Source organism: Grampus griseus (assembly GCF_964374135.1).
Source record: "Grampus griseus genome assembly, chromosome: 1".
Lineage (NCBI taxonomy): Eukaryota > Metazoa > Chordata > Mammalia > Artiodactyla > Delphinidae > Grampus > Grampus griseus.
Window position 1 is genome coordinate 143,637,276 of NC_139017.1, and position 25,352 is coordinate 143,662,627.

Here is a 25,352-nt window from a genome sequence, read left to right on the forward strand (position 1 = left end):
CGGTACTCTCTAAAAATAGTAGAATTTCTGTGCTGCTATAAACCATCTTCATCTTTGAGATTCAAAACACATATTAACATATTAAAGGCTCTGATACCTTTTAGTAAAAAACAAAACAAAACAAAACAAAACCTTTTGTTTTGCTCAACAATTTCTAAATTTATTTGACCATGAAACCTTTTCCTCTCCTTAACATATATTACTTAGTTTATGGAACAGGCTTTGGGAAACACCGTTGTAAAAAGAGTTCAGGTTTATAGGTTTTGGACATACATTTACACATATATTTGAATACTTTCTCTACTACTTATTTATAAACTGGGCATTCTTGAACAAATCACTTTACTCTGATAATCAGTTTATTGAAGAATGAAGATAACATGATAAATATTACCATGTAAAATGCTCTAGCACACAGGGCACTTAATAAGTATCAGCTGTCAAAATAATACTTATTATTTGTATTTCTGGAAAGATAATGTCCTTTAGGTTTAGTTTATAATATATTTTTTTTCATTTTTAGGCCTGGTCCTGATGGTTAGATAAGTTGTTTCTTAAGTTCAATATGAAGATGATTTTTATGAAGAAGATTAAATAGTATTTTATAATTAGAGATATGTAAGCGTTAATATCTGTAGACATTAGCTAGTCAGTTCACCAAGTATCCACCAACAGCCTTTAAGTTAATTTACTGCACACTAAAAAAAAGGCATAGAAAAGTGAGAGTGAAAAAATACAATCAACATGTAGTGAGCTCTGTCTCTTTTTGTTTCTAAATGCTAGTGTATAATCTGTTTTTAAAAATTGGGATATGAAACATTCTTATCTGAGAACTTGAAGAGTTTTTGCACATTTATTTTGCTTTTTTAGCACAAACTGGGAGATAAATGGAGTGATCAATAAGTCTTTCATACTCAGAATAGCAGATTATATGAAATAAGGAACAGATGTTATACTCTTGGACTTTCCCCTCCAAGGGATGTTTCCCCTCTTGTACTAAATTTATAGACATAGAGTAAATAAGCTTTCAGAACCAGAAAATTGAAAATAGCTTCAATATAGACATTTCTTTGGAAGATGTTTGTAGAATGCACTTAAATGTCTGATTTCCCTTGACAATTATTATGTATTTGCCAGCAGAACTGTTATAGTTTCTAGTAACTTCTAATCAAAACAGTCAGCTGCCTGTGTAGAGGTACAATCAGAGAGGTCAATAATGAGGTGCTTTTTTTTCTTTTTGATTTGACATAATTTCAGACTTACAGAAAGTTGAGATAGTACAAAGAATTCTCCTACACCGTTTACTCAGAGTCCACAAATATTAATATTTTCTTTTCCCTCTTCCTCTCTCTCTTTCTCCTCCCTGCCTCCATCTCTGTATGAGTGTCTGTGTATAAACTTTTCTTGACAAGGACGTTGCCATGGGCTGATATGTGTCCTCAAAGTTCATATGTTGAAACTCTAACCCCCCAGTGATGTCATCTGGAGACAGGTCATTACCTTTGGGAGGTAATTAGGTGTAGATGAGTTTATGGAGTGGGGTCCTCATGATAGGATTAGTGCCCTTATAAGAAGAGACAGCAGAGGTCTTGCTTTCTCTCTCTCTCATGTAAGGACACAGCCAAAAGGCAGCCATCCTCAAGCCAGAATGAGAGCTCTCACTGGAACCTGGCTGTGCTGGCACCCACATCTCAGACTTCCAGCCTCTAAAACTATGAGAAATAAATGTCTGTGGTTTAAGCCACCTAGTCTATGGTAGATGACAGCCTGAGGAAACTAATACAGTTGTTTTCTTAATGTGATGCAAGTATCAAAACAGGAAATTAATGATATAATGTTAACTAAGCTATAAACCTAAGTCATATTTTGCCACTTGTTCTAGTAATATCTTTATAGCAAAAGAAATTCCACAACATACATAAGGTTCAGTTGCCATGTCTCTTTCTTTAGTTTTCTTTAATATGGATCAGTTTCTTAGCCTTTCTTTGTGTTTAATGATGTGATAATTTTGAAGAATAAAGGCCAGTTTTTTAATAGATCTCCCTCAATTTGGGTTTGTTTGATTTTTTTTCCCTCATGATTAGATTTATTCATTTTCCCCCAGAATACAACAGAAGTGATGTATTACTCTCAGTGCATCATGTCAGGATGTATGTGATGTTGCTTTGTTACTGGTGATGTTAATTTGCTCACTTGATTAAGATGGTGTCTGCTCGGTTTCTCCAGCATGAAGGTGCTATTTTCTTCCTTCCCTTTGTAATTATAGGAAGATTGAGACTATGTAATTCTCTTCGACTTCGACCCCTTTAGCATACATTGATGATTCTTGCCCGAAACAATTTATTACAGTGATGTTTACCAAATATTTTTTTAAGTTCCATTTTTCTTTATACATTTATTATTTGCCTTTTACTATAAAGAGTTTTCCCTTCTCATTTCTCTAATTTTAATGCCCCTATTCTTTGAACTACTTTTTTTTTTTTCTTTCTGGTTGGCAGTTGAGCAATTGTGCTTTGGTTTCTTATCAGCTATTTAAATACATATGTGAATTTCTTATGATAGACTATCTTACACATAGTGAATTTTCACTTATGACTATCTTTAATGAAAATTCTTCTTGAACATTTTCTTACCGAAGTATCTTGCCTAATAATTCTTAAGTTCCTATAGGTTACCATTTTCACCAACATTGATTTATTTAGTCCTCATAATAATGTGAAGATGGATGTAGCTATATTTGATCAGGAAGAGTGACAGAGGCTTAGAGAGGTTACGTGATATGTTGGAGAGCTACAGAATAGCCGTGTACAGTGTAGAACCCAGGTCTTCTAACCCCAACTTCCTTTCCTTTCCACCACTCTCCTACCACTTTTCCTACTTTCATTTAGGTGTATTTTTTTAAATAAAATTTTCAAATTTTCTCTGTCTGGAATTTCCTTGATATATAATTCTGATTGTAATTTTTGCGGTCCTTTTGAAGAAACTCAGTATCTCTTACACCTCAAGAATATATGGAAGCTTTATCCAATCATTTGTGCATTTTAAAGAGGAAATCAAGAGCAACATCTTGGCCTTTTTCAATTTTGCTTAGGATTTAGGAAAGATATTAGACTCTGTCTCCCCCTTGGAGGAAATGTCTCTTATTCTCTTCATTTGAGTTTCTGTTGTTTCTGTTTCTGTTGTGAGTTTCAATTCTACACAAGACTGTAATCTTTTATGAGCTTCCACTAGTCCCTTGGTTAGATGGTTATTATTTTTATGTCAGATAAATTGGAAATAACATCCCAAATCCTAAAAGGTCATATCTTGAGTAGACAGCAATAAATGGTAATATTTTATTCTTTTCTGAATAAAATGCATGTAGTCATCATGTATATACTTATCAGCAAAATATCTCATTTGTTTGTGTGCCTCCTTGTTTTACAGAGTGTCATTTTTAGGAACTCCTTTTTTAGTTTCTTTAATTCTCTATTATTTATAAAACATTTATAACAGCCTTATTGAGGTATAATTTATATATCATAAAATTCACTTGTTATAAGTTTACAATTAAATAATTTTTAATAAATTTGCACAGTTGTGAAATCACTAATATCTATTTTTAGAATAAAAGGGAGAGAGAGCATGAGTGAATGAGTGAGCACACCAGAGCTCAAGTGCAAGATCTGACTGTCTCTTCTTATAAGGGCACTCTTTCCATTATGAAGCCCCACCCTCATGACCTCATCTAATCCTAATTACCACCTAAGGGTCTCATTTCCAAATACCATCACTTTGAGAGGTAGGGCTTCAACATATGAATTTTGGGAGGACACAAATATTCAGTTTGTAACACTGATTTCATGAGATTATTGGAGAATCAAATAATAACTAATATTGTGTTTTCTGCTAGCCACTATTCTAAATGCTTAATATTTCATTGATTAATTACTCACAGTAACCTCAAGAATTTTAGATGCTATTATTTATCCTCATTTTACAGATGAAGAAATCTGAGATTTAAGGAAGTAGAGTAAGTTGTTCAAGGTCGTGCATGCGCGCGCGTGCGTGCACACACACACACACACACACACACACACACACACACGATCTAAATTAGCTCTTTTTCTTCATACTTTTCTTAAGTGTGACCCATTCATTAAGGCCCAGCTCAACTTTTTCCTCCTTTAGGAAGTTTTTCCTCATGGCCTTCAACTTTGAGAGCTCTATCTCTGATATGACTTTTTAATAGCATTAATTGCCTATACCATTCTGATTTAGCCTGTTCTTTTATGCTGCTGTTATTCAACTTCGTATAACTTAACTAAAGTAAATTATAAGCACTTCACGACCATGGGCTGTGACTTTTATCTCCTCTATCTCCTGCATTTAGAATATAGTTAAGTACCTAATTGTTGGTAAAGGTGATTAAATGTGAACATTAGGAAACGTCAGATCAAAGTAATAGCTTAATTTATAAAAGTGAAAGAAAATTATATAAATTTGTCTGAATTAGGATGTTTATAAATGGTTTGTGGAGAGCAGAAGACATTCCTGTGTTTTAATATATTGATATTTTGAATATTACATTAGCTACCAAAAAGAATATATATTATGTATAGAAACTATTACCTTAATTTTCAAAGTTAGCATGTTTGGAGAATTAGACTCCGTGTGTCCTTATCATTCTTTTATTTCTTCTGCTACTTGTGGCCACGTTGTACATTAGACTTTACAGAAGAGGAGTTAGGTTGGGAGTTAGTTTTATTTTGAATTTTGAAAAGCAGTTGAAGTAAGTTGGACCTTACTGAATTAAATGGCGAAGTTGACCTTGTGTGAAAGACATTAATGTTTCAGCTGCCCTCTATAATGGCTCAGGACACTTGGAGAACAAGCATCTTGTGCTATAAATGAAAGCTAATTGACTAAATATAGACTATCCTGGGTCTCTATCCGTATAGCATTTTTTTTTCTGTACAAGGTGGTTTGGGAAGGTAAAATATAGAATGTTGGGCTTCCCTGGTGGTGCAGTGGTTGAGAGTCCGCCTGCCAATGCAGGGGACACGGGTTCGTGCCCCGGTCCGGGAAGATCCCGCATGCCGCGGAGCGGCTGGGCCCGTGGGCCATGGCCGCTGAGCCTGCGCATCCAGAGCCTGTGCTCCGCAACGGGAGAGGCCACAACAGTGAGAGGCCCGCGTACCGCAAAAAAAAAAAAAAAAATATATATAGAATGTTAAGAATGTTTTTGACTGGAATGTATTAGCAAAGAAGTAGAATTGCAAATTATGGTTCTGATGTTCTTATCTATCAATATAACAGAGATTATAATACTTAAAACTTGACTCCTTCAAGTAATGAGTAAAATTCCAAATCTACATCTACAATGTAGTGGTCTTTGGCTTAGGGAGAGATTGGGAATAGCTTTATAGTCCACTGTTGTAGATGCTATGCTAGGTACATTTATAAATTTTATAATTTAATCATCACTATAACTCTCTGAGGTAAGGTAAGCATTGTCTTCATACTCTTAAAATGAGGAATGAAAAACAGATTAATTGTATAACTTGACCAAACTAACATGATAAGTAGTGGAAGTTGAACCTGGCCTTGTTTGACTTAGTATTCAATAGTAATGATGTTGATAATGCTGGTAGTAATAATAGTTAACATTTATTGTATTGCCTTACATGTAATATCTAATGTAATCTTTAAAACAATATTACGAAAGAGGTACATTAGACTAGTGGTCCCCAGCCTTTTTGGCATCAGGGACTGGTTTCGTGGAAGACAGTTTTTCCGCTGTGGGGGTGGTGGTGGGGTGGGGAAGGGGGATGGTTCAGGCGGTAATGGGGAGCAATAGGGAGTGGCAGATGAAGCTTTGCTCACTCACCCGCTGCTCGCCCCTCCTGCTGTGCGGCCTGGTTCCTGTGGTCTGGGGCTTGGGGACCCCTGCATTAGAAAAGTGAGGAATCTGAGACTTAGAAAGATTAGATAATGTGCCCAGGGCCATATTGGAAGTGCTGGAGCCTGAACTGTAATGCACATCTGTCAGCAAGATCTGTACACTACAGGACAGTATGCTCCCGCCCTCTAAAGCTGGTCCTGTTTCCATTACGCTTACTTAATTCAAGCATGGACTCCAAGATTAGGAACACATGTAGTTTGGCAGTATCTATCAAATCTATATATTCAAATTATATTTCATCATAAACTGGTTTGTCAACTAAAAATTATCTATTTCATGTAGACAAATTGGTTTATCAACTAAAAATTAATCTGGCCTGTATCAGATATCTCCTCCTCTAATGAAAATATGATTTGAAATCACTTAATTGCTGAAGAACTGGTACAGATTTTAACTTGTTGCTTATCATCTTTGTAACATTATTGAAGGATTTTTAAGATATTTCTGAAAACTGCTGTATGAAGTATAATCGTAGAAACAGAGTGATTGTAGGAAGAATCAAAGATGAAAACGAATTTCTTCTTTTTGATAGGAAATATTTATAGTTTCTTTTGTACATCCTTTTTTAGATCATTCTCATCTTCGCTGCTACCGACCCAAGGATTATAAGGTATGTAGTATAAATTGCAGAACAATAATTATCCTGGCTTTCAGATTAGAGCATTAGTAAATTTCTTATATGTATGGTCAGATATTATATTCATTTAGTCAAGAAATTTACAAACAATAATTGTCATATTATGGAATGTCATTATTTTGTGTATGTTGTCAGGTGGTAGGATAGACTTTTCATTGAGTGTCTTGCTACAAATGTTTTGTGACTTTTGATTGTTCATTACTTGTTTGTGTATGTGTATATGTGTGTGTGTGTGTCTGTGAGAGAGAGACAGAGACAGAGAGAAACGGATTGCTACTTTTAGTGATACCTCACACAGTAGTATTTCTAAATTTCAGTCATTCGTAGAGCATCCTCATAATTTTTACAATACCTGCATGTAATTTATGCTGTCTTTTAAAAATTCACCTTGTTTTTATTTATTTCACCAGTGTAAATGAAAAATCAGTATCATATACTTTAAATGGATGATAGCCTTAAAAATACAGCAAAAACAAAACAACGTTACTAAATTCTGGCTAGAAAACTATTGTTTTCCAAAGACTCTGAGACATGTTCTCTTTTTCTTAAAATGAGATAAGCAATGATAGACAGGTATAGGAGACATACCAATAGCTAACTAAAGATTTCTGATTGAAAGAGAATTGAAAAGAAAATATATTTTTTCTTTTGGGATTCAGTACCCTTTTAGTGTATGTCCATGTGCTATATAAAATAATCTTGTGTATCATCTAAATTCCTTTTGGGTACCATACTAAGTTATCTGCTATACCACTAGCAGTTCATGTTCTACATTTTGAGAAGTACTGCCCCAGAGTTTTTCTTTTCTGTCCCTAAGTGTAAGCTTCTTAATAAGAAGAAGAAGCATCATAGTTGGGAAAACAAAACAAAACAAAAAACATAGCTTTCCTTATAATACCTTTGTCTATTTACTTGAAAACAATTTATCCCATGCTTACTGGCACTGAACAGTATAGCTCTTTGCCATGCTTTGATTGTGATAAAAGAAATATGGAACAAGCCAAGGCACCATGTGACTAAGGGGCCAGATCTACCAGAGAGTCAGAATCATCAAGGTGGAACTTTATAAAAGTTTATTCCAGGCCTACTAAGTTAAAATTGTTGAGACCGTAGACTAGAAATTTTTATTTTAAACAAGTTTCCAGGTGATTCTTATGCAACTCTTTTGCTGTCTATCCAAGGATTGGTATTTGAGAACTACTAGTATAGACGTGGATATAGCACTTGAATAGAACCATTCCTTGTATAGCATTTGTATAGGGTCGTGCCCTTGCTTAAGGCTGTCCCTAGAGGAGTGTGGGCTTGGCATAATTCCCCTGGTGCAGACCTACCCTATTATGTGGAATTTATTCAAACACATACATGGGTACTGATCTGTGTAATATATATGTGCATGCATGCGCAGGCACACACACGCATCAAGAAGCATAATGTTTGTTGTCTTGCATGGGGCCCAGGGAAGTTACCTTAGTTGTAATACCTAAGGGTAACTAAGTTATACCTAAGTAATACCTAAGGTAACTAAGTTACCTTAGTTGTAATACCTAAGGGCCAAGCCTATCTTCAAGTCATGTTTCACAAGTTTTATTTATTTTCTTCTTTATTTGCATCCTTGTTTTTTTTTACTAATCTGTAAGTTCCAGAATGGCAAGGATCTTATTGATCTTGCTTATTGACAATTGCTAGATATTGTGTGATGTACGGCATGGATTCCTAAAATATGTGTTGTGTGAGTGGATTATGAAGAGAAAACAAGTAAACCAAATATACAAAAGTATAGAATGGGGAGAAAAGTATAAAGTATATAGGACACTAATCTTTATTCTAAGGTAACTATAATCCAATTCTACATTGACTGATCCATTTAGAGGTAGGTGATATATTTAGAATCCTCTTTTCTAAATGAATTCTTTAAAAGAACTTCACTTCTATTCATCTTTAATATCCACCCACCCTCACCTCTGTATTCTTCACTTTTAGAGTTAGAGTAGAAGTTGATCATTCATACTACCTTTGTAAAGCTGTGCATGGTAAGTGAGCTCACAGGATTATTTCTGTATTGAAGAGGTAGATTTTCACAGAAATACATATGCAGCATTGAACAGTGCTATCTTTTCTATGAAAAAAATAAAGGGCTATTTTCTTACAGGCATATAGTAACTGGTAGTGGAACACTATAGGATTTCTACAAGGAGAAGAGTTATGAAACTAGGAGTGCTTGCAAAAATTTTTTAGAAGAGTGGAACTTGGCCTGAGTTCTATTGAGAAATATATTCTGCAGAGGCAAGGGAAGAGGGAGAAGAATGTCTTAGGAGGAAAACCACATGAAAAAACCTTGGAGTTTAGAATAAGTACATTGTCCTGGAGGCAGGGGGCAAACTACTGGTCTGGCTTGAGTAGAGGGCGTATATTGAGGGATAATGGCTATTTAACATATTTATTTTCTATTTTTCCTACTTCTTCATACCTATTATATCTGCCGCCTCCTTCTTTAAGATTTCTAGTTACTTGGTCATTAGCTGTTCTTTTGGCCAAAGTCACCTCTCTTCACCCTGGATGCATTATAATCAGCTGTTCTATAAATACAAAGTTCTCAGAAAAAGAACACACCTCTCAACCTGCCTCCCTATATCTTTATTGTTCCCTGTTTCTTTGTCCTTTCATTGCTAGGCATTCAAATGAATGACCCAGTGCAGCCAAAAATTAATTAGTTAATTAAAAAAAAAAAGCCTGGAAGTGAATTAAGTCACTTCTTATATTCCATTGACAAGAACTAGTCCCATCTAGAAGCAAGATGAGCAAGGTGGCTAGCAAATAGAGATCCTAGTTAGGCGGCTGTTTTCCACTGAAGAGGGCTCATAGATTTTAGTAGATCACTGACCATATCTGTCACAGTCTGCCTATCTGCCACCAAATATCCCCTTCTTCCCTCACACAGAACATGCTTTTGTCCTCTTCCAGGAAAATCACTTGAAGTTCCATCATTCAAGTTCCACTTGAATCTAGCTTGAACTTCAGGATCTTTGAGTGTTGGATAAGCCAGATCCAGGTAGACTCCCTGTGATCCAGTGACCTGTGAACCAAGACAAGTTACTTCTCCCCTCCCTCACCTTCTCACTCTACCTGAACCTCATTTCTGGTATGTTTTGTTAGAGCAGGGATAGGTTAACTGGAAAAAAATGGTGCTCTTATTTGCAAAAGGGAGAAATAGAGAATGAAGAGCAGTTACTAGTCTGCAGCAATGATAAATGCTCCTGGGCAAGCTTTGTGAACCTAACAGGCGGGTGCCCCGCTGCCCTGATAGTAGAGGAATGTCCTTTCTTAGACCTTAACTCTCCATGGGCCCTGACTCTACCCTGCAGCTGGTTTTTCCATGTCCATTTATTACCCCACATGGCAGTGAGTTATCCTCTCTGAAATGGGTTTGGAGGATTTGATCTCTTGGGACTGCATAGTTTTCTAGCCCACTTCCTGCGGTTAAAAGTTTTGGGGCCTGAGAGCTGTTTTATAGACTTAGGCTCTTAAAGGCCAGGTTCTTGATTTCTTAGGCAATACAGACTTAAGCAAGTATCAACTTCTCATTTATTTGCTTGCAGTCAGTTTAATGTTTCAGTAAACACACACAAAGTTGTTTTCTTCCCTCTAAATACAATTCTGAAGTCTGATTTATTTCTTTAGTTCTTATGCCTTTTAATGGCACTTACCTTGAGGCCCTTTGAAGTAGGCTCAGATGGGAAGTAACCTCCTCAATCTGATTTTTGTCTTAGGATTTCGTTTCTCTGTTTAAAAGTTTTAATGGCCCTTTGTTCAAAGCTCAAAGCCTTTTTCTGGCTTAACCTTCTACATTTTGTGTCCACACACAGTTGGCACTCACTTTTCCTGGCCCTGAGAGGCCCTCGATTACTAAAATCTTTCATTTCTGCTCTCAAACCAATCTCTCCTGAGCTCGTCATTCTTGAAATCCCTTGCTCAGTATAAGTAAAAGCCAACACACACTACATCTCTTGCCCTTTACAGCTATTTTCCTAGAGGTAATAAGCTTGAAAGTTATGTGGTCTATCTTCCCAGCTGTTGCAGGCCACAGTTTTATTTTGCTACTGCATTATTGGATCTTAAATTTTCAATCCTCAAGTATCTATTCCCTTGCTTCCTGCTCCTGACTTACAGGCCAATGCATATTTAGGTCTATGTTAAGACCAGTACAGTAAGATACTGATTTCTGAATTGTTTGGGGTAATGCTATTTGCTATAGAAATAAACCTACAAACTTCAGAAGGTTAATATAATAGAAATTTAGTTTTTATTCACATAATAGTTAATTTAGGGTGCCTCTAATCTGCGTACTACCTTTCCGTGCAGTGACCCCATTCTGTGCCCTTGCCTTACGCTAGAGCTTTGCTGTCCTCTTCACATGGTGGAAAATGAAGGAGAACCTGAAGAGGCATATCTCTTTCTTAAAAGCCTTGTCCTGGAATTGACACATAACATTTTTACCTACACTCTGTTTGCCAAGAACTAATCAGATGGTCACACCTGGATGCAAGGATTGCTTCTCAGCAGTAATTCTGCTCTGGAGGAGGGAAAGATGAATTGTGATGGAAAGCTAATCATTTCTCTGTCACATCTAGAATGCCTTGTCCCTCTCCACTCCCAACTTCTCTCTTACCATTAGGAAAGATGATATGACTGAAACTCTATTATGTTAGAAATAAAAAATTAGCAAAACTAGAAACTATCTCTGCCTGAATTCATGGATATTTCATGATGATGAGGGAGATAGGTAATAATAAAATTACAAAAATCAATATATACTTGGAACTGTGATAAATGTCATGGGGGACATGCATGCTAGCTTGGACTAGTTATTTATTAGGAGGATTTGATCTGGTGAAGGAGAATGGAAAGAGGATCTTGAGGACTGGTGATTGCTCTTGAGCTGAAAGTGAATAAGAATTTACTGTGTGAAAAGGAGGGAAGGACATGTGCAAGGGAAAAGGGGAAGTAGCATTTATAAAGGTTCAGTGGCTAGGCAACTAAAAGACCAGTGTTGCTAGGAGTGAAAGACATGGGTAGGTGCATGATATAAATTGAGGCTGGAGTAGTAGGTAGGGATCACATCTTTTTCGCCATGTTAGGAATTTTGATAGTTATCCTAGGTACAATGGGAAGCAAATGAAATTATTTTAAACAACAAGACGATGCAGTTGGATTTGTACCTTGCGAATATTACTCTTGATTGTGGTATGGACTAGGAAAAGAATGGATAGTAATATACAAGTTAGTAGGCTATTGAATAGTCAATGTGAGAAATGATGATGGATTGGATTGGGGTGATAGTAATGGAGGTCGATTGCAGTGGAGATATTACACAGATATTTAGGATTAATGTTGACAGAAAAGTAGACTTGACAAATGGAAAAGATATACGATGTTCTCCTAGAGAAGGAGTGTCAATATCATAAAGATATTCTTCTATGTAGGGTAATTCAAAAATTAACAAAATCTCAATAAAAATATCTCGAGGCATTTTTTTTTTTTTTTTAATTTCAGGAACTAGGCAAAAATAGGCAGGAAAACTTTGAAAGCAGAGAGCATTGGAAGGGGCTTAGCCATGCAATGTTAAGAATGACTCTTATATTTCTAATTTTCACAACTCAGTGTTTGATGACACCATTTATTGGGATAGGAAACGTGCAAAGGGCTAGTTTAAAGTTCACAGAACTCTAAATTCTGCTGCAAATTCCTGGTTATCTTGTTTAGATGCTGGAGAGTGTCTGACTATTCAGCTCAGAAACAGACCAGAGCTTAAAAATCAACCATGTGGCACTTAATGTATTCTGTAGGGGATTTAATTTTAAGAAGTCATTGAGCTTTTGTTTCTGGCAGGTCAGATGGGAATGAAAACAGATAGAAAGAAGGATAGAGATCTGAGGTAATGGAGGAGCATAGGACAGGAAATAAGAAATAGTGGGATAAAAGCCATTTCTCTCAATGGGATGTGAGGGTATCTAAACAAGACATAGTTTTACATTTTCACATTTTTAAAAATTTACCTTGGCCAGCAAATCTTTTACGGAAGCAATTCGTGGACTCAGAAATATTTTGGAATTTTTGTTAGGCCAGTTAAGAAGTGCAGACCATTGGATGTGTAGGATTTTGCTCCTTTTTATTCTAATACATCTTTCACATGAACAGTTTTGTTCATATAAAAAACCATCCGAAGTGGCCACTGTAATTCTAAAATATGCTTAGTGAAATTATGCTATTTGGAACAATAAGTGTAAAATTTTAAATTATAGTATAAATATATGTAAGATGATGGAAAGTTTGAATCTAACTTGGAGGGGGCATGGGCCTAACCTGAAACACAGGCATAAGAGTCTGGCAGTGTCGGTCAGTATGTTGCTTGTACACCTTATGTCTTGGGCCCCAACTTAGTGGTTGGTTTCTTAAATTGGAGACCTGATAAATCTGTAATTCTAGGAAGATGGAAGGTTTGGTAGTGATTTCTCTCAGAGGCGTTTTCTCCCATGACAAAAAAAAAAAAGAAGACGAAACAGAGGAAAGTTTTTATGGTATTCTGACAAGTGGCCCAGGGCGAAGTTTCTACTAAGGATTTTAAAATGGTGTAAGAGAACATCTGAACCTGTCAATCCTTAAGTCTGGCTCCAGGATAGCTTTAGTAGCTAATGCCTGTTACTCCTCTATGAACTTCCTCTTACAGACTCAGAGCAAAAAGTGACAAAGAGAGAGAGACATATTAGTATTGTTAGTAATGAGATAGATTTCCGCCTGGGTTACAAGTTTTCAAATTTGACCAGATAATGACAACGGCTCTGCATTCCTACAAGACAAAGTAACCCAGCATTTGGGAGCTTTAACAAAAGGAGAGCAGAGTCCAGCTTCAACAGGAAGATTCACTTACAGCACCGTTGTAGTTAGAGAAACCACCAGGAGGGAGGCCCGAGTGTCTCAGAGGAAAAAACTATTTCTATTTAAGTTGAGCGTCTTAGATGTGGCAGCCAGGAGGGTCTGTTTAGATCTTATTGGACTTCCAGGGTTGTCAACTGCCAACTCACCGAAGGACCACCATGATAACTGAATGATCTGTTAATACCAAGCAAAGCAGAGCTTATGATTATGCAGTAAGGGAGAGCACCACCTTTACAGTCTTCGTAGTATCTCCAAAAGGTTAACGGTAGATATTTATAGGGTTTTGGGGTCTGGGCTCCAGTAGTTTAAGGTAGGGCTTTGAATGAGGGAATCTAATTAGCAGAGTTGGTGATATAGAAGTCTAGGATTAATGGCCACAGAGGTTAGAGTCTTAAAGCAAGTCTTGGTAAATAAACAGGTATTTGATAGGGAAGGGATTTGTCCTATTGAGTGATGTCTTGTCCTGAGAAGGGGACTGTTTGCCCGGATTAAGAATCTGTTGTTTTGAGAAGGGAGCTGATCGATGATTGAGCAGACTGCTGTTCAGGCACATGATTTATGGGAAGGTCCTGAAGCAGATAATGAAGCTATTTACTGGTTTATGGCATTATTTTCCTGACAAGAATTTCCTGGAACTCATGATAAGGTCAAGTTGAGGTGGGCGGGCCTCAGTGTTTTGTTCTTTTAGCCAAGCCATGTGAATGTAGGTGGTCTCAGTTCTCACACGTCTTACTAAGGTTATATATACTTTTCCACTAATGTGTTAACACATTGGTAGATTTATTCCAAGAAACCTTATAGTTTTAGTTTCCATTGTAAGTGGTCTTTTATGTAAAATTACATTTTTATGTGTTTTACTGATGTATGGGTCTGCAGTACATTTTTGTATAACATTCTTGTCTCAGATATTCTTGAATTTTTGTAATAGAGGAAACCATATCCTCAACAATGAATCTTAGTTCTGCCTTTCACATTATTGATTTGTCTTGACCTACTAGGATTTTCAGTACATTGTTAAGTAGAAGTGGTGATCAGGATGTGGCAGACATTTATTGCTCATTGGCTCTTCATGTCCCCTCCCGTATTTTCAAGCCCTCTTGCAGGTGTATGGGGCCTAGTTCCAGCCAATGGACCATACATGTAAATTATGTGGATCCCTTCCAGGGTGCAGCATAGAAGAATTGACATGAACTCTCTCTTGTTATAGTGATAATGAGGTCTCATGTTCTAGATGGTACAACTATAAGTTGTTCAGCCTGTCTCATCAGCCCGGGTCCTTGGGCAATTTTGTGAAGTGTGATTCTCTTGCTAACCTATATTACCATAAAGCACAGGGAAAAATGAACCTTTATTATGTTAAGCCACTAATTTTCAAACTTAATTTGCTCTTGCAATGCAGCCTGATATGCTGCAGCATGAACTAATACTGTGTTGTCTTGATCCTGTCTTTGATAAGATCATGTCGAAGGTTTCACACCTATGAATGTTATTTGCAGTAGATTTTTGTTAGATATCCTCTAGCAAGTTAAGGAAGTTCCCTTTGAAATTCCTTGTTTGCAAGGTATGTATATGTTTTAATTACGAGTGGTTGTTGGATGTTATTGAATAATTTTTTCAGCATCTATTGAGTTGATAATGATTTTTCTATAGTGAATTAATAGATTTTCTATTGATAACCCATTCTTGTATTCTTTGAATGTACCCAGCTTAATCATGTTGTATTCTTTTTTTGAACATCACTAAATTTAATTTGTTAATATTTTACTTAAGATATTTTGTCACATATGGTCACTAGTAAGAGTGGTCTCTAATTACCTTTCTTCTGCTTTTCTTGAGTGGTTTGGTAGCAATGTTATGATCACATCATAAAATTAATTGGGGGATATTTAATTTCTTCCTTGGGAACAGTTTGTCGGTTTGTTCCTTGGCTCTTTTTATTGGGTTGTTAGTAAAACAGATTGTTAGCACATCTTCTGTGGAACTTTCCTCATAGGCATCCTGTGAGGCCTGGGCTGTGGGAATTTTCCATTTTTTTCTGCTGTGGATCTCTCATAGTTCACTGGCCTGGGACCCCTACCACTTAATAGCTGTTTGACGTTGCTTCAGTTTCCTCTCCTGTAAAGTGTAGGTAATAAAAATACCACATAGGGTCGTTGTGAGGATTAAACAAGTTATTTATATAAGTGCATTGAACAGTGGTCTAAGAAGGGAGGAATTTCCCCCTACCCCCTAAAGATGGACACACTTAGGAATTACTTATCATTTTCATTGCATTATTTTAGAATTTAGAATTTCTTCTAAATTTTTCTTCCGTGTAAAGAAAGTACATCTTCCTTAAACCAAACCAGATAGTTGAGCATATGTATTTTTAAATTGATAAGGTAGGAATGGATCATTCCCTTCAGTAGGATTCAAAAGGAATGTTTTCAGCAAAATTGAGAAACTGATCTCAGTTGCCAATATCTGCTTCTCTCCCTTTTGAATCAGAACTGTGCTTTGTTCTTACTACCCTGAAAATAGTACCTCTACTGCACTTCTTTCCTATAGTCTTCATTCTCAACTACTTCCCAGCAAATTCCATTAGAGTTATTTTTATTTATTTCTTAAGTTTTATGTCCCATGACAAAGGAGAAACTTTAAAGCATGGTGTGTAGTACCAGGCACTAAATGGGCTTTCAACAAATATTTGTTGGATAAGTGAATTTCCTGGTTCCTATTTATACTTAGTGGTTCTCTATTCCATTAATTTGACCTTGAAGTTCCTATAAATATAAAATTTTCATGGGCATAAATATTATTTAACTTATGAACTTATTGTGTAAACAACTTTTCAGGAACCTTATTTCATAAGTATGGTATAACCAAACCATTATGTATCACATATTTGAAAAGTATGTCATTTAATTACATTACATTTATATAATTACGATGAATTTGGTGTATGAAATTTTCTTTTCTACCTGTAACAATTTCAGGTTGGTTTAAAAATATTAGATTTTATCTTGGTACATTGCAACATTTGCAATATTGGAATTATTACATTTCTGAGATCTTAGAAATGGCATTTAAAGAACTATTTCTGTAAATGTAAAACAAAAAAAAAACTGTTTATGCTGAAATATGAAGGTTGCTGTAAACAGAGGAAATAAATACTGTTGTCTTTCATAACTCGAGCCCTCTGCTTTGTGTTTGTACTAATTTTGCTACTATTTTCTGTAGCAAACCTGTAAGATAATTTCCCCAGTTTATAGAGAAGGAAATAAAAACTTAGAGTACATGATTTGCTCAGGGTCGCATAACAAGCAGGGATTTGAACCCTGTTCTTTGAACACTCCAAGGCAGGGTTCTTGAGGAGTCATCCAAGAAATGTAACTCTTCTGTTACGAGCCAAAGAGATAACATTCCATTTGGCTTTAGGACGTGAATAAGCAACCTATGGAAAACTCACAAGAGCTGCGAAAACGTTTTCTTAAGCTGAGTTTTACGGTTGAAAATTTGAAGTGGATTCTTATCAAAGACTTACCCCCTTATTATACCTTCCGTTCCCCATTTAGATAAATAATTTTCCAAAACAAATATTTATTCTAATTCCATGGAAGGAATACATCCCAGCTGTGTCCCCACTGCACAATTACTTATTGTATATCTATTTAGTTCTAATTTCCTTCCTCATTGTTTTATCATTACTTGTTTTTTCATGTCTCTCATTCTGGATTGTAATATCTTTGAGGTCTCCTGTTATATTTACCTGTGACTACTGTCTCCTACCTTGTTCAGTATTTGATACATAGAAGGTGCTTAATAAATGTCAGATAGTATTGAGTTGCAGCATTCAAGGTTCTCTACAGTGTGCCCCTCTCCACCTCTGTGATATTCTCTCTGATTACTTTCCTACAGAACTAGCCAAGTGACTGTACTCATTGTTTATCTTTCCTTGTGCCTTTTCCTCTACTTGGAATGCCCTATCTCCCCCTTTTCTCTACTTATGGCCTTGATTCCAATCCACCTCCTCCATGAGACCTCCACCATTTAGACCATTAGAAGTCTATAAATGTCCTTCTGCAGATATTGTCGTTAAGATGTATTTGCCACCTAGCATATCTCACTGTCAGTTTTCTTTGTGTTAATACCCTGTATCATCTGGTCTGTGATTTCAAATCCCTGTACCTCTCTAGATCTGTGTGTTAGCTAATATGTTGTTCAAGAGATTCTCAGTGAATATTCTGATAAAGAGAAAAAAAGTCAGTTGTAGTCACCTAGAAGAGGCTTTATTTAAAGCGTTGCTGACTAGTTTGTGGAGAAATTTTAGTAAACAAAAAATGAAATGGTCTGCCAGCCAGCATGACTCAAATGGCATTGAAATTAATGAAGAGAAAATAATCTCTCTACTATAAGCCAAGTGACTCATATTTGGATATAATTCTAGAAACAGCATTATAGCACTTTTTTTTCTTTTCTATCAGTCTCTTAATATATACACTTGTATTTATTGGTCATGGACCTTTTTGATCTTGTTTTTGACATTCACCGTGTTTTTACTTTGTCTCTGTGAACAGCTAACAATAGAGCACTTTTCAATTTTTTCTTTTATTCAATCTGGATCACATATTTCTTGGTCAGTTATTTGGGACTGTAACTGAGTCATTTGAATTACATGCTGTTTGGTTCTGGGATGAAAGCTTGATTCTCTCAGCTGACTGCTGGCTCACCATATGTTGCTGTAATTCTGGAAAACAGTGAAAATTGTGGTAGGGTTGAAGTAAGAAGCCATGTTGGAGTGGTGTCTTAATAATAAAGGACTTATATTTGTTGTATAACTAATTCACGCACCTAGGCATTCTGCAAGATACTTTAAATAAATGACGGAAGATCTATAAGGTAGCTGTTATTAACCCTGTTTTACATACAAGTGAAATGAATCTGAGAAAGATTAAAGGTCATATTGACCTTCTTAAAAGGTCAAATATTTCGTTGATAGTAACTGCTAGGACATAAGCTCATAAAGGCAGGGATTTCGTTGTGTTCACTGTTGTAATCCCAACATTTAACATGGTGACTGGAAGGTAAGTATTTGTTAAATAAATTCAGTTCCTCTCTCTTATTTTCTCTTTTTTTTTTTTTGTGGTGTTTTTGTTCTTTTAATTAATGTTGCTGGTTCATAATATCCCCCGTGATGTATCTCATTAGTTCAGGAAAGTTTTTCTTCTATTTTGTCTTTCAATAATTTTTCTACTCTGAGAATTTTTAACTCTTTCACTATATTTTGGGAAAGTTCAAAACTATGCGCGTTACGTTGTCAATTTGATAAAGCCAAATAGTGCCAATTCTACTTTTTCCTATGTCTAATGCCATTTAAATGATATTATATAGTTATTAATTTTTTCAGTTCTTTCATTTGATCTGACAGGTCCCCTAAATTTTCAATCAACCATCTCAGTTTTCTTTTTTTTTTTTCATTGATAGAATTGACATTTTCTCGAATTTATTTAAGATTTCAAGACGACGGAATTCTAAAATTTATGTCGTCCATAAATAGCTTGCTCTGGAGTGAATAAAGAGATGGACCATACTTGGTGTTGTGGAAATATGAATTATGGATTTTTAGCTTAGGTCTAAGATAATGATGAAATCTGGAATAGCAGAGGTAAGAGCATGGTGGAGATAAAATTTTTAAATTTACTGAGTTTTGGTCACATGTGGAAAATCCAAATAGAGCTGCCTTACAGAGAAATGGGTATCCAGATCTGGATTTCCAGAGATATGTCTTGGAAAGCTAAGTCTTGTCCATAGATAAGTGTTTCAAAGATTACTGTACACTTGATAATAGAAGCAAAGGAAATCAACCAAAGAGAAGGTACATGAGACAGGGGCAGAAAGTGTGACATTGGAGAGCAGCCACTGATTTCAGTGATGAGATGAAGGATGAAGAATGTCCACTGGACCATGAAAAGAGGTGACTAAGGAAACAGAGGAGAAATTCAGGAGAGAAGACCTAAAAGAGGACTGACCAGTGACAAATGCTGCAGAGGCCAAGTAGTATGAGAACTGGGAGGAAAAGACAGGATTTATAAAATAAGTTGTGGAAGAGTAGGTTTTGATGAAACATTATAAGTACAGGAGAGGTAGAAAAATAGCAATATGTTTAGTCTGCACCTTCAATAAGTTTTTTTAATGTACAAAAGAAGAGAGATAAAAATGGGAGAGATCAGGCATGAATTGCATTAAAAGTTGGGAGCCCGTTGAAGTGAAGAAGCTGGAAATACAGATAGCATGCTAATAATGAATGGAGGGAAGTTCAAAGGATGTGAAAAAGAATGGGGATAAAGCACAGATGGAGGTAGGTGTTATTCTTGGATCGAAGAAACTTCTGAGATTAGATAGAAGGGAGCATACATGTGTGGACTCAGAAGATTCACAGGAGAGCAGAGGTAGCATGCTAGAAACATCTGTGTGAGAGTGTCAGAGGATTTAAAGAACATTATGGGAAGGATGTATTAATTCCAATGAGGATGCTGGCATTAGAGACTGTCAAAGTAATTTGAGTGTCCATATCATACTGACAATAATAAATTCATAATAAAACTAACCAATCTATATGGTTAATTTAATTTTTTTTTCTAGAAGCATTTAGTGTCTTGGGTACATTGGCATAGTATTTGCAGGGAATATATGCCAGAGAAGAGATAAGAAAGCTGGGTCAATACAAAAGAGGGTTTGAAGTCTACCCTAATCAGGACCTAGGATGGCTAGGTTTACCAGATAACTGCCATATCTCTGGGGCCTCTAGTGAAAACGCAGCCATGAGTCACCATGTTTTGAGTTATGTCAACACTATAATCCAGACACCATTGGGTCAGGAATAGGAACCCAAAGGCAACCAACAAAGGATGGGGCTATGAGATGTGCCTGGTATGAAAAGTCTGCCCAAGGGTGATGTTTTTGTGTGTTACAACACAACTAATCCACTTTCTTTGTGATATGTACATGATATAGTAGGGATGTGCATTATAAAACAATACCTGAACTAAGGGATAAAATCATAAGATAAAAATGTAACAGAAAGAACGTTGGTGGATTGGAAGCATAAAGAAAATAAATGTAAGCAAAAGGGCAAGTTAAATTTTAAAATTTTACCTAGCATAGCTTAATTCTATTTTTTTTTAAATGGCAGTTCTTTTTTTTTTTTTAAGAGCAGTTTTATATTTACATAAAAAACACAAAGATAGTACAGAGAGTTCTCATATACTCCATACCCAGTTTCTCATATTATTATCATCTTATTTAGTATGGTACATTTGTTATAATTGATGGATCAATATAGATATATTATTATTAACTAAAGTCCTTAATTTACTCAGATTTCCTTGGTATTTACCTAATTTTTTTTTTAGCATCTTTATTGGAGTATAATTGCTTTACAATGGTGTGTTAGTTTCTGCTTTATAACAAAGTGAATCAGTTATACATATACATATGTTCCCATATCTCTTCCCTCTTGCATCTCCCTCCCTCCCACCTTCCCTATCCCACCCCTCTAGGTGGTCACAAACCACCGAGCTGATCTCCCTGTGCTATGCAGCTGATTCCCACTAGCTATCTATTTTACGTTTCGTAGTGTATATATGTCCATGCCACTCTCTCACTTTGTCCCAGCTTACCCTCCCCCCTCCCCATATCCTCAAGTCCATTCTCTAGTAGGTCTGCGTCTTTATTCCCATCTTGCCCCTAGGTTCTTCATGACCATTTCTTTTTGTTTCTGTTCTTTAGATTCCATACATATGTGTTAGCATACGGTATTTGTTTTTCTCTTTCTGACTTACTTCACTCTGTATGACAGACTCTAGGTCCGTCCACCTCACTACAAATAACTCAATTTCGTTTCTTTTTATGGCTGAGTAATATTCCATTGTATATATGTGCCACATCTTCTTTATCCATTCATCTGTCGATGGACACTTAGGTTGCTTCCATGTCCTGGCTATTGTAAATAGAGCTGCAATGAACATTGTGGTACATGACTTTTTGAATTACGGCTTTCTCAGGGTACATGCCCAGTAGTGGGTCGTATGGTAGTTCTATTTTTAGTTTTTTAAGGAACCTCCATGCTGTTCTCCATAGTTGCTGTATCAATTTATATTCCCACCAACAGTGCAAGAGGGTTCCCTTTTCTCCACACCCTCCCCAGCATTTATTGTTTGTAGATTTTTTGATGATGGCCATTCTGACCAGTGTGAGATGATATCTCATTGTAGTTTTGATTTGCATTTCTCTAATGATTAATGATGTTGAGCATTCTTTCATGTGTTTGTTGGCAATCTGTATATCTTCTTTGGAGAAATGTCTAGGTCTTCTGCCCATTTTTGGATTGGGTTGTTTCTTTTTTTGATTTTGAGCTGCATGAGCTGCTTGTAAATTTTGGAGATTAATCCTTTGTCAGTTGCTTCATTTGCAAATATTTTTTCCCATTCTGAGGGTTGTCTTTTTGTCTTGTTTATGGTTTCCTTTGCTGTGCAAAAGCTTTTAAGTTTCATTAGGTCCCATTTGTTTATTTTCGTTTTTATTTCCATTTCTCTAGGAGGTGGGTCAAAAAGGATCTTGCTGTGATTTATGTCATACAGTGTTCTGCCTATGTTTTCCTCTAAGAGTTTGATAGTGTCTGGCCTTACATTTAGGTCTCTCTCATTCTCTCTTGAACTTAACTCCAGATTATCACTCCCGTCATTCCACCAAAGCTGCTCTTTTTTTAAAATTATTTTAATTTATTTTTGGCTGTGTTGGGTCTTTGTTGCTGCACACAGGCTTTCTCTAGTTGTGGCAAGCTGGGGCTACTCTTCACTGTGGTGCATGGGCTTCTCATTGCGGTGGCTTCTCTTGTTGCAGAGCATGGGCTCTAGGTGCATGGACTTTGGTAATTGTGGCACAGGGGCTCAGTATTTGTGGCTCACATGCTCAGTAGTTGTGGCACATGGGCTTAGTTGCTCCGCGGCATGTGGGCTCTTCCTGTTCCAGGGCTCAAACCCATGTCCCCTGCATTGGCAGGCGGACTCTTAACCACTGTGCTACCAGGGAAGCCCCCACCAAAGCTACTCTTATTAATATTATTTATGACCCCCCCCACCGCTGCTAAAATCCAGAAGTTCATTCCTAGCCTTTTCTGCCTTGACCTGTCAGCAGTACTTGACCGAGCTAGTTACTCCTCCTCCTTGAAATACATTATTTAATTGACTTCCAGAATAACACATTCTCCTTTTTCTTCCACTTCTTCCCTGGCCATTCCTCAGTTTGTTTCCTTCTCATCTTCCCAGCCTCTAAACAGTGGAGTCTTCCCAGGGCTCAGTTTTCAGGTGTTTCCTATTTATGCTCACTTCCTTGGTTATATCACCTAGTGCCATACTTTTAAATGTCATTTAGACTCTGGAAATTACCAGCTTGTACATTTATCCTGGACTCTTCTCCTGAACCTCTGCTTTAATAGTTTGGATGATGAATAGATGTGTGAAGCTCAACATGTCCAAAACAAGACTCCTAATATCTTACTCTTCCACCTGTCCATTTGGAAGGGTATAGCTAATTCATACAAACTCAACTCTTCCAGGTGATTTCACCAGAAAACTTTGATGTTATCCTTGATAGTCAGTCTGTGCAAATCCTGTTGGCTGTATCTTCCAGATGACTTCTGAATCTGATCACTTTTTGCCTCCACTGCTATCGCTCAGAATCAAGCCAGCGTTCTTTCCATACTTTGTTGTAATAGTTTCTTAACTGATTTCCTTGCCTTTGCCCTTGGGCCCACTATAGACTGTTCTCAACACAGTAGCCGAGGAGATCTTACTTACAAAAAAATAAAAAGAGCTTATTTTTCCTTTAGAATAGAAGGTTTAGAATAGAAGGCTAAATCCTTAAAATTTACCTTATTTACTTTATTTCCTACTATTCTGTGTAGCCCTGTTGGCTTCCTTGCTATTTCTAACTATCAGGCATGCACCCTACCCCATCCACAGGATCTTTGTGTTTATTTTTCTCTCTTTCTGGAATGTTCTTCTCACAAATGTCCCCCTGACTTAGGTCTTATGGTCTTCACTAGGGTCTTCAGGCCTTTACTCCCTAGATCTTTACTAGGACAGTCTTCTCTGTGAGGTCCCAATTGACTACTGTATTTAGAATTACAGCTCCTGCCCTACATACCCCTGCCACTCCACCCAGCAGCACTTCTTATCGCCTTTATTTTCTTCCCATGGTATTTACCATCCTTCCAGATACTGTATATTTTACCTATTTATTTTGGGCGGGCAGGTGTGTGTGTGTGTGTGTGTGTGTGTGTGTGTTTTAACATCTTTATTGGAGTATAATTGCTTTACAATGGTGTGTTAGTTTCTGCTTTATAACAAAGTGAATCAGCTATACATATACATATATCCCCATATTCCCTCCCTCTTGCATCTCCCTCCCACCCTCCCTATCCGACCCCTCTAGGTGGTCACAGAGCACTGAGCTGATCTCCCTGTGCTATGCGGCTGCTTCCCACTAGCTATCTATTTTACATTTGATAGTGTATAGATGTCCATGCCACTCTCTCACTTCATCCCAGCTTACCCTTCCCCCTCCCTGTGTCCTCAATTGAGTCCATTCTCTACTTCTGCGTCTTTATTCCTGTCCTGCCCCTAGGTTCTTCAGAACCATGTTTTTTTTTTTTTTTTTGGTTTTTTTTTTAGATTCCATATATATGTGTTAGCATACGGTATTTGTTTTTCTCTTTCTGACTTACTTCACTCTGTATGACAGACTCCAGGTGTGTGTTTTTAAATCTCTCTCTCCTTACTAGAATGTAAATTTTACTAGAATATAAGTTCTACAAGGGTAAGAATTTATTCATTTATCTACCCTGATTTATTATGAAGCAATGAATGAGTATGAGGACTAGAATTCTGTTTTGTTTGGCCTCATAGATAAACTAGACTGTCATTATATATATCATGTGTATTTGTCCTTTGTTTTATATACATCCCTACCTTTACCCTATTCCTACTCAAAAGCCATTGGAATTGATAAAGTTCTGTAGATTTTGGACATGTGGAATGAATAATCATATGTATTTAATGTCTAGTCATGCAGTGGTAGTAATGACTGCTACATTTTGAAATTTACCTTCAAATATAGCTGTGGCATTATATTTGATTTTTTTACTTTTACAAAGGGTATGTGTGTGTGTGTGTGTGTGTATAATGTCACTATATATATCCTCTGTGTGTGTGTGTGTATATATATATACATGTATATATATGTGTATCTATATATATACACATATATATATGTATATATATAAAAAATTTTTAAACAGGTCATCAGAACACCTCATGGGAGAGACTTCGATGACTCTTTGGAAAGATATGATGACTATTTGAGTTCAAGGTCACGTAGCAAGCCCCAGCATTCATCCAGGACCTCACTCGTTCATTCAGCACCCTCTACAATGCCGAAGCATTCTCCAAGCCCTGTGTTAAATCGTGCTTCTCTCAGGGAAAGGTAATGCTTGGTCTCTATTTCTGTACTAAATTTTTGAGTAATCATCATTAGAAAAGAGCAGGCAGGGCTTCCCTGGTGGCGCAGTGGTTGAGAGTCCGCCTGCCGATGCAGGGGACGTGGGTTCGTGCCCTGATCCGGGAAGATCTCACATGCCGCGGAGCGGCTGGGCCCGTGAGCCATGGCCGCTGAGCCTGCGCGTCCGGAGCCTGTGCTCCGCAATGGGAGAGGCCACAACAGTGAGAGGCCCGCGTGCCGCAAAAAAAAAAAAAAGAAAAGAAAAGAGCAGGCAGTAATTATGTATGTGATGTGATTGTT

At 36.7% G+C, this 25,352-nt stretch overlaps 1 protein-coding gene across 2 annotated transcripts in view; it reads left to right on the top strand.

Annotated features, from left to right (window-relative positions):
- SPATA6 (spermatogenesis associated 6) overlaps window positions 1–25,352 on the top strand; it is a 152,525-nt gene that overhangs the window by 71,513 nt on the left and 55,660 nt on the right. For both annotated transcript variants that reach the window (XM_082658980.1, XM_082658981.1), the window contains exons 9-10: window positions 6,514–6,554; window positions 24,853–25,037. In XM_082658980.1, the coding sequence (XP_082515106.1) occupies window positions 6,514–6,554; window positions 24,853–25,037 (226 nt within the window). The remainder of the gene's footprint in view (window positions 1–6,513; window positions 6,555–24,852; window positions 25,038–25,352) is intronic.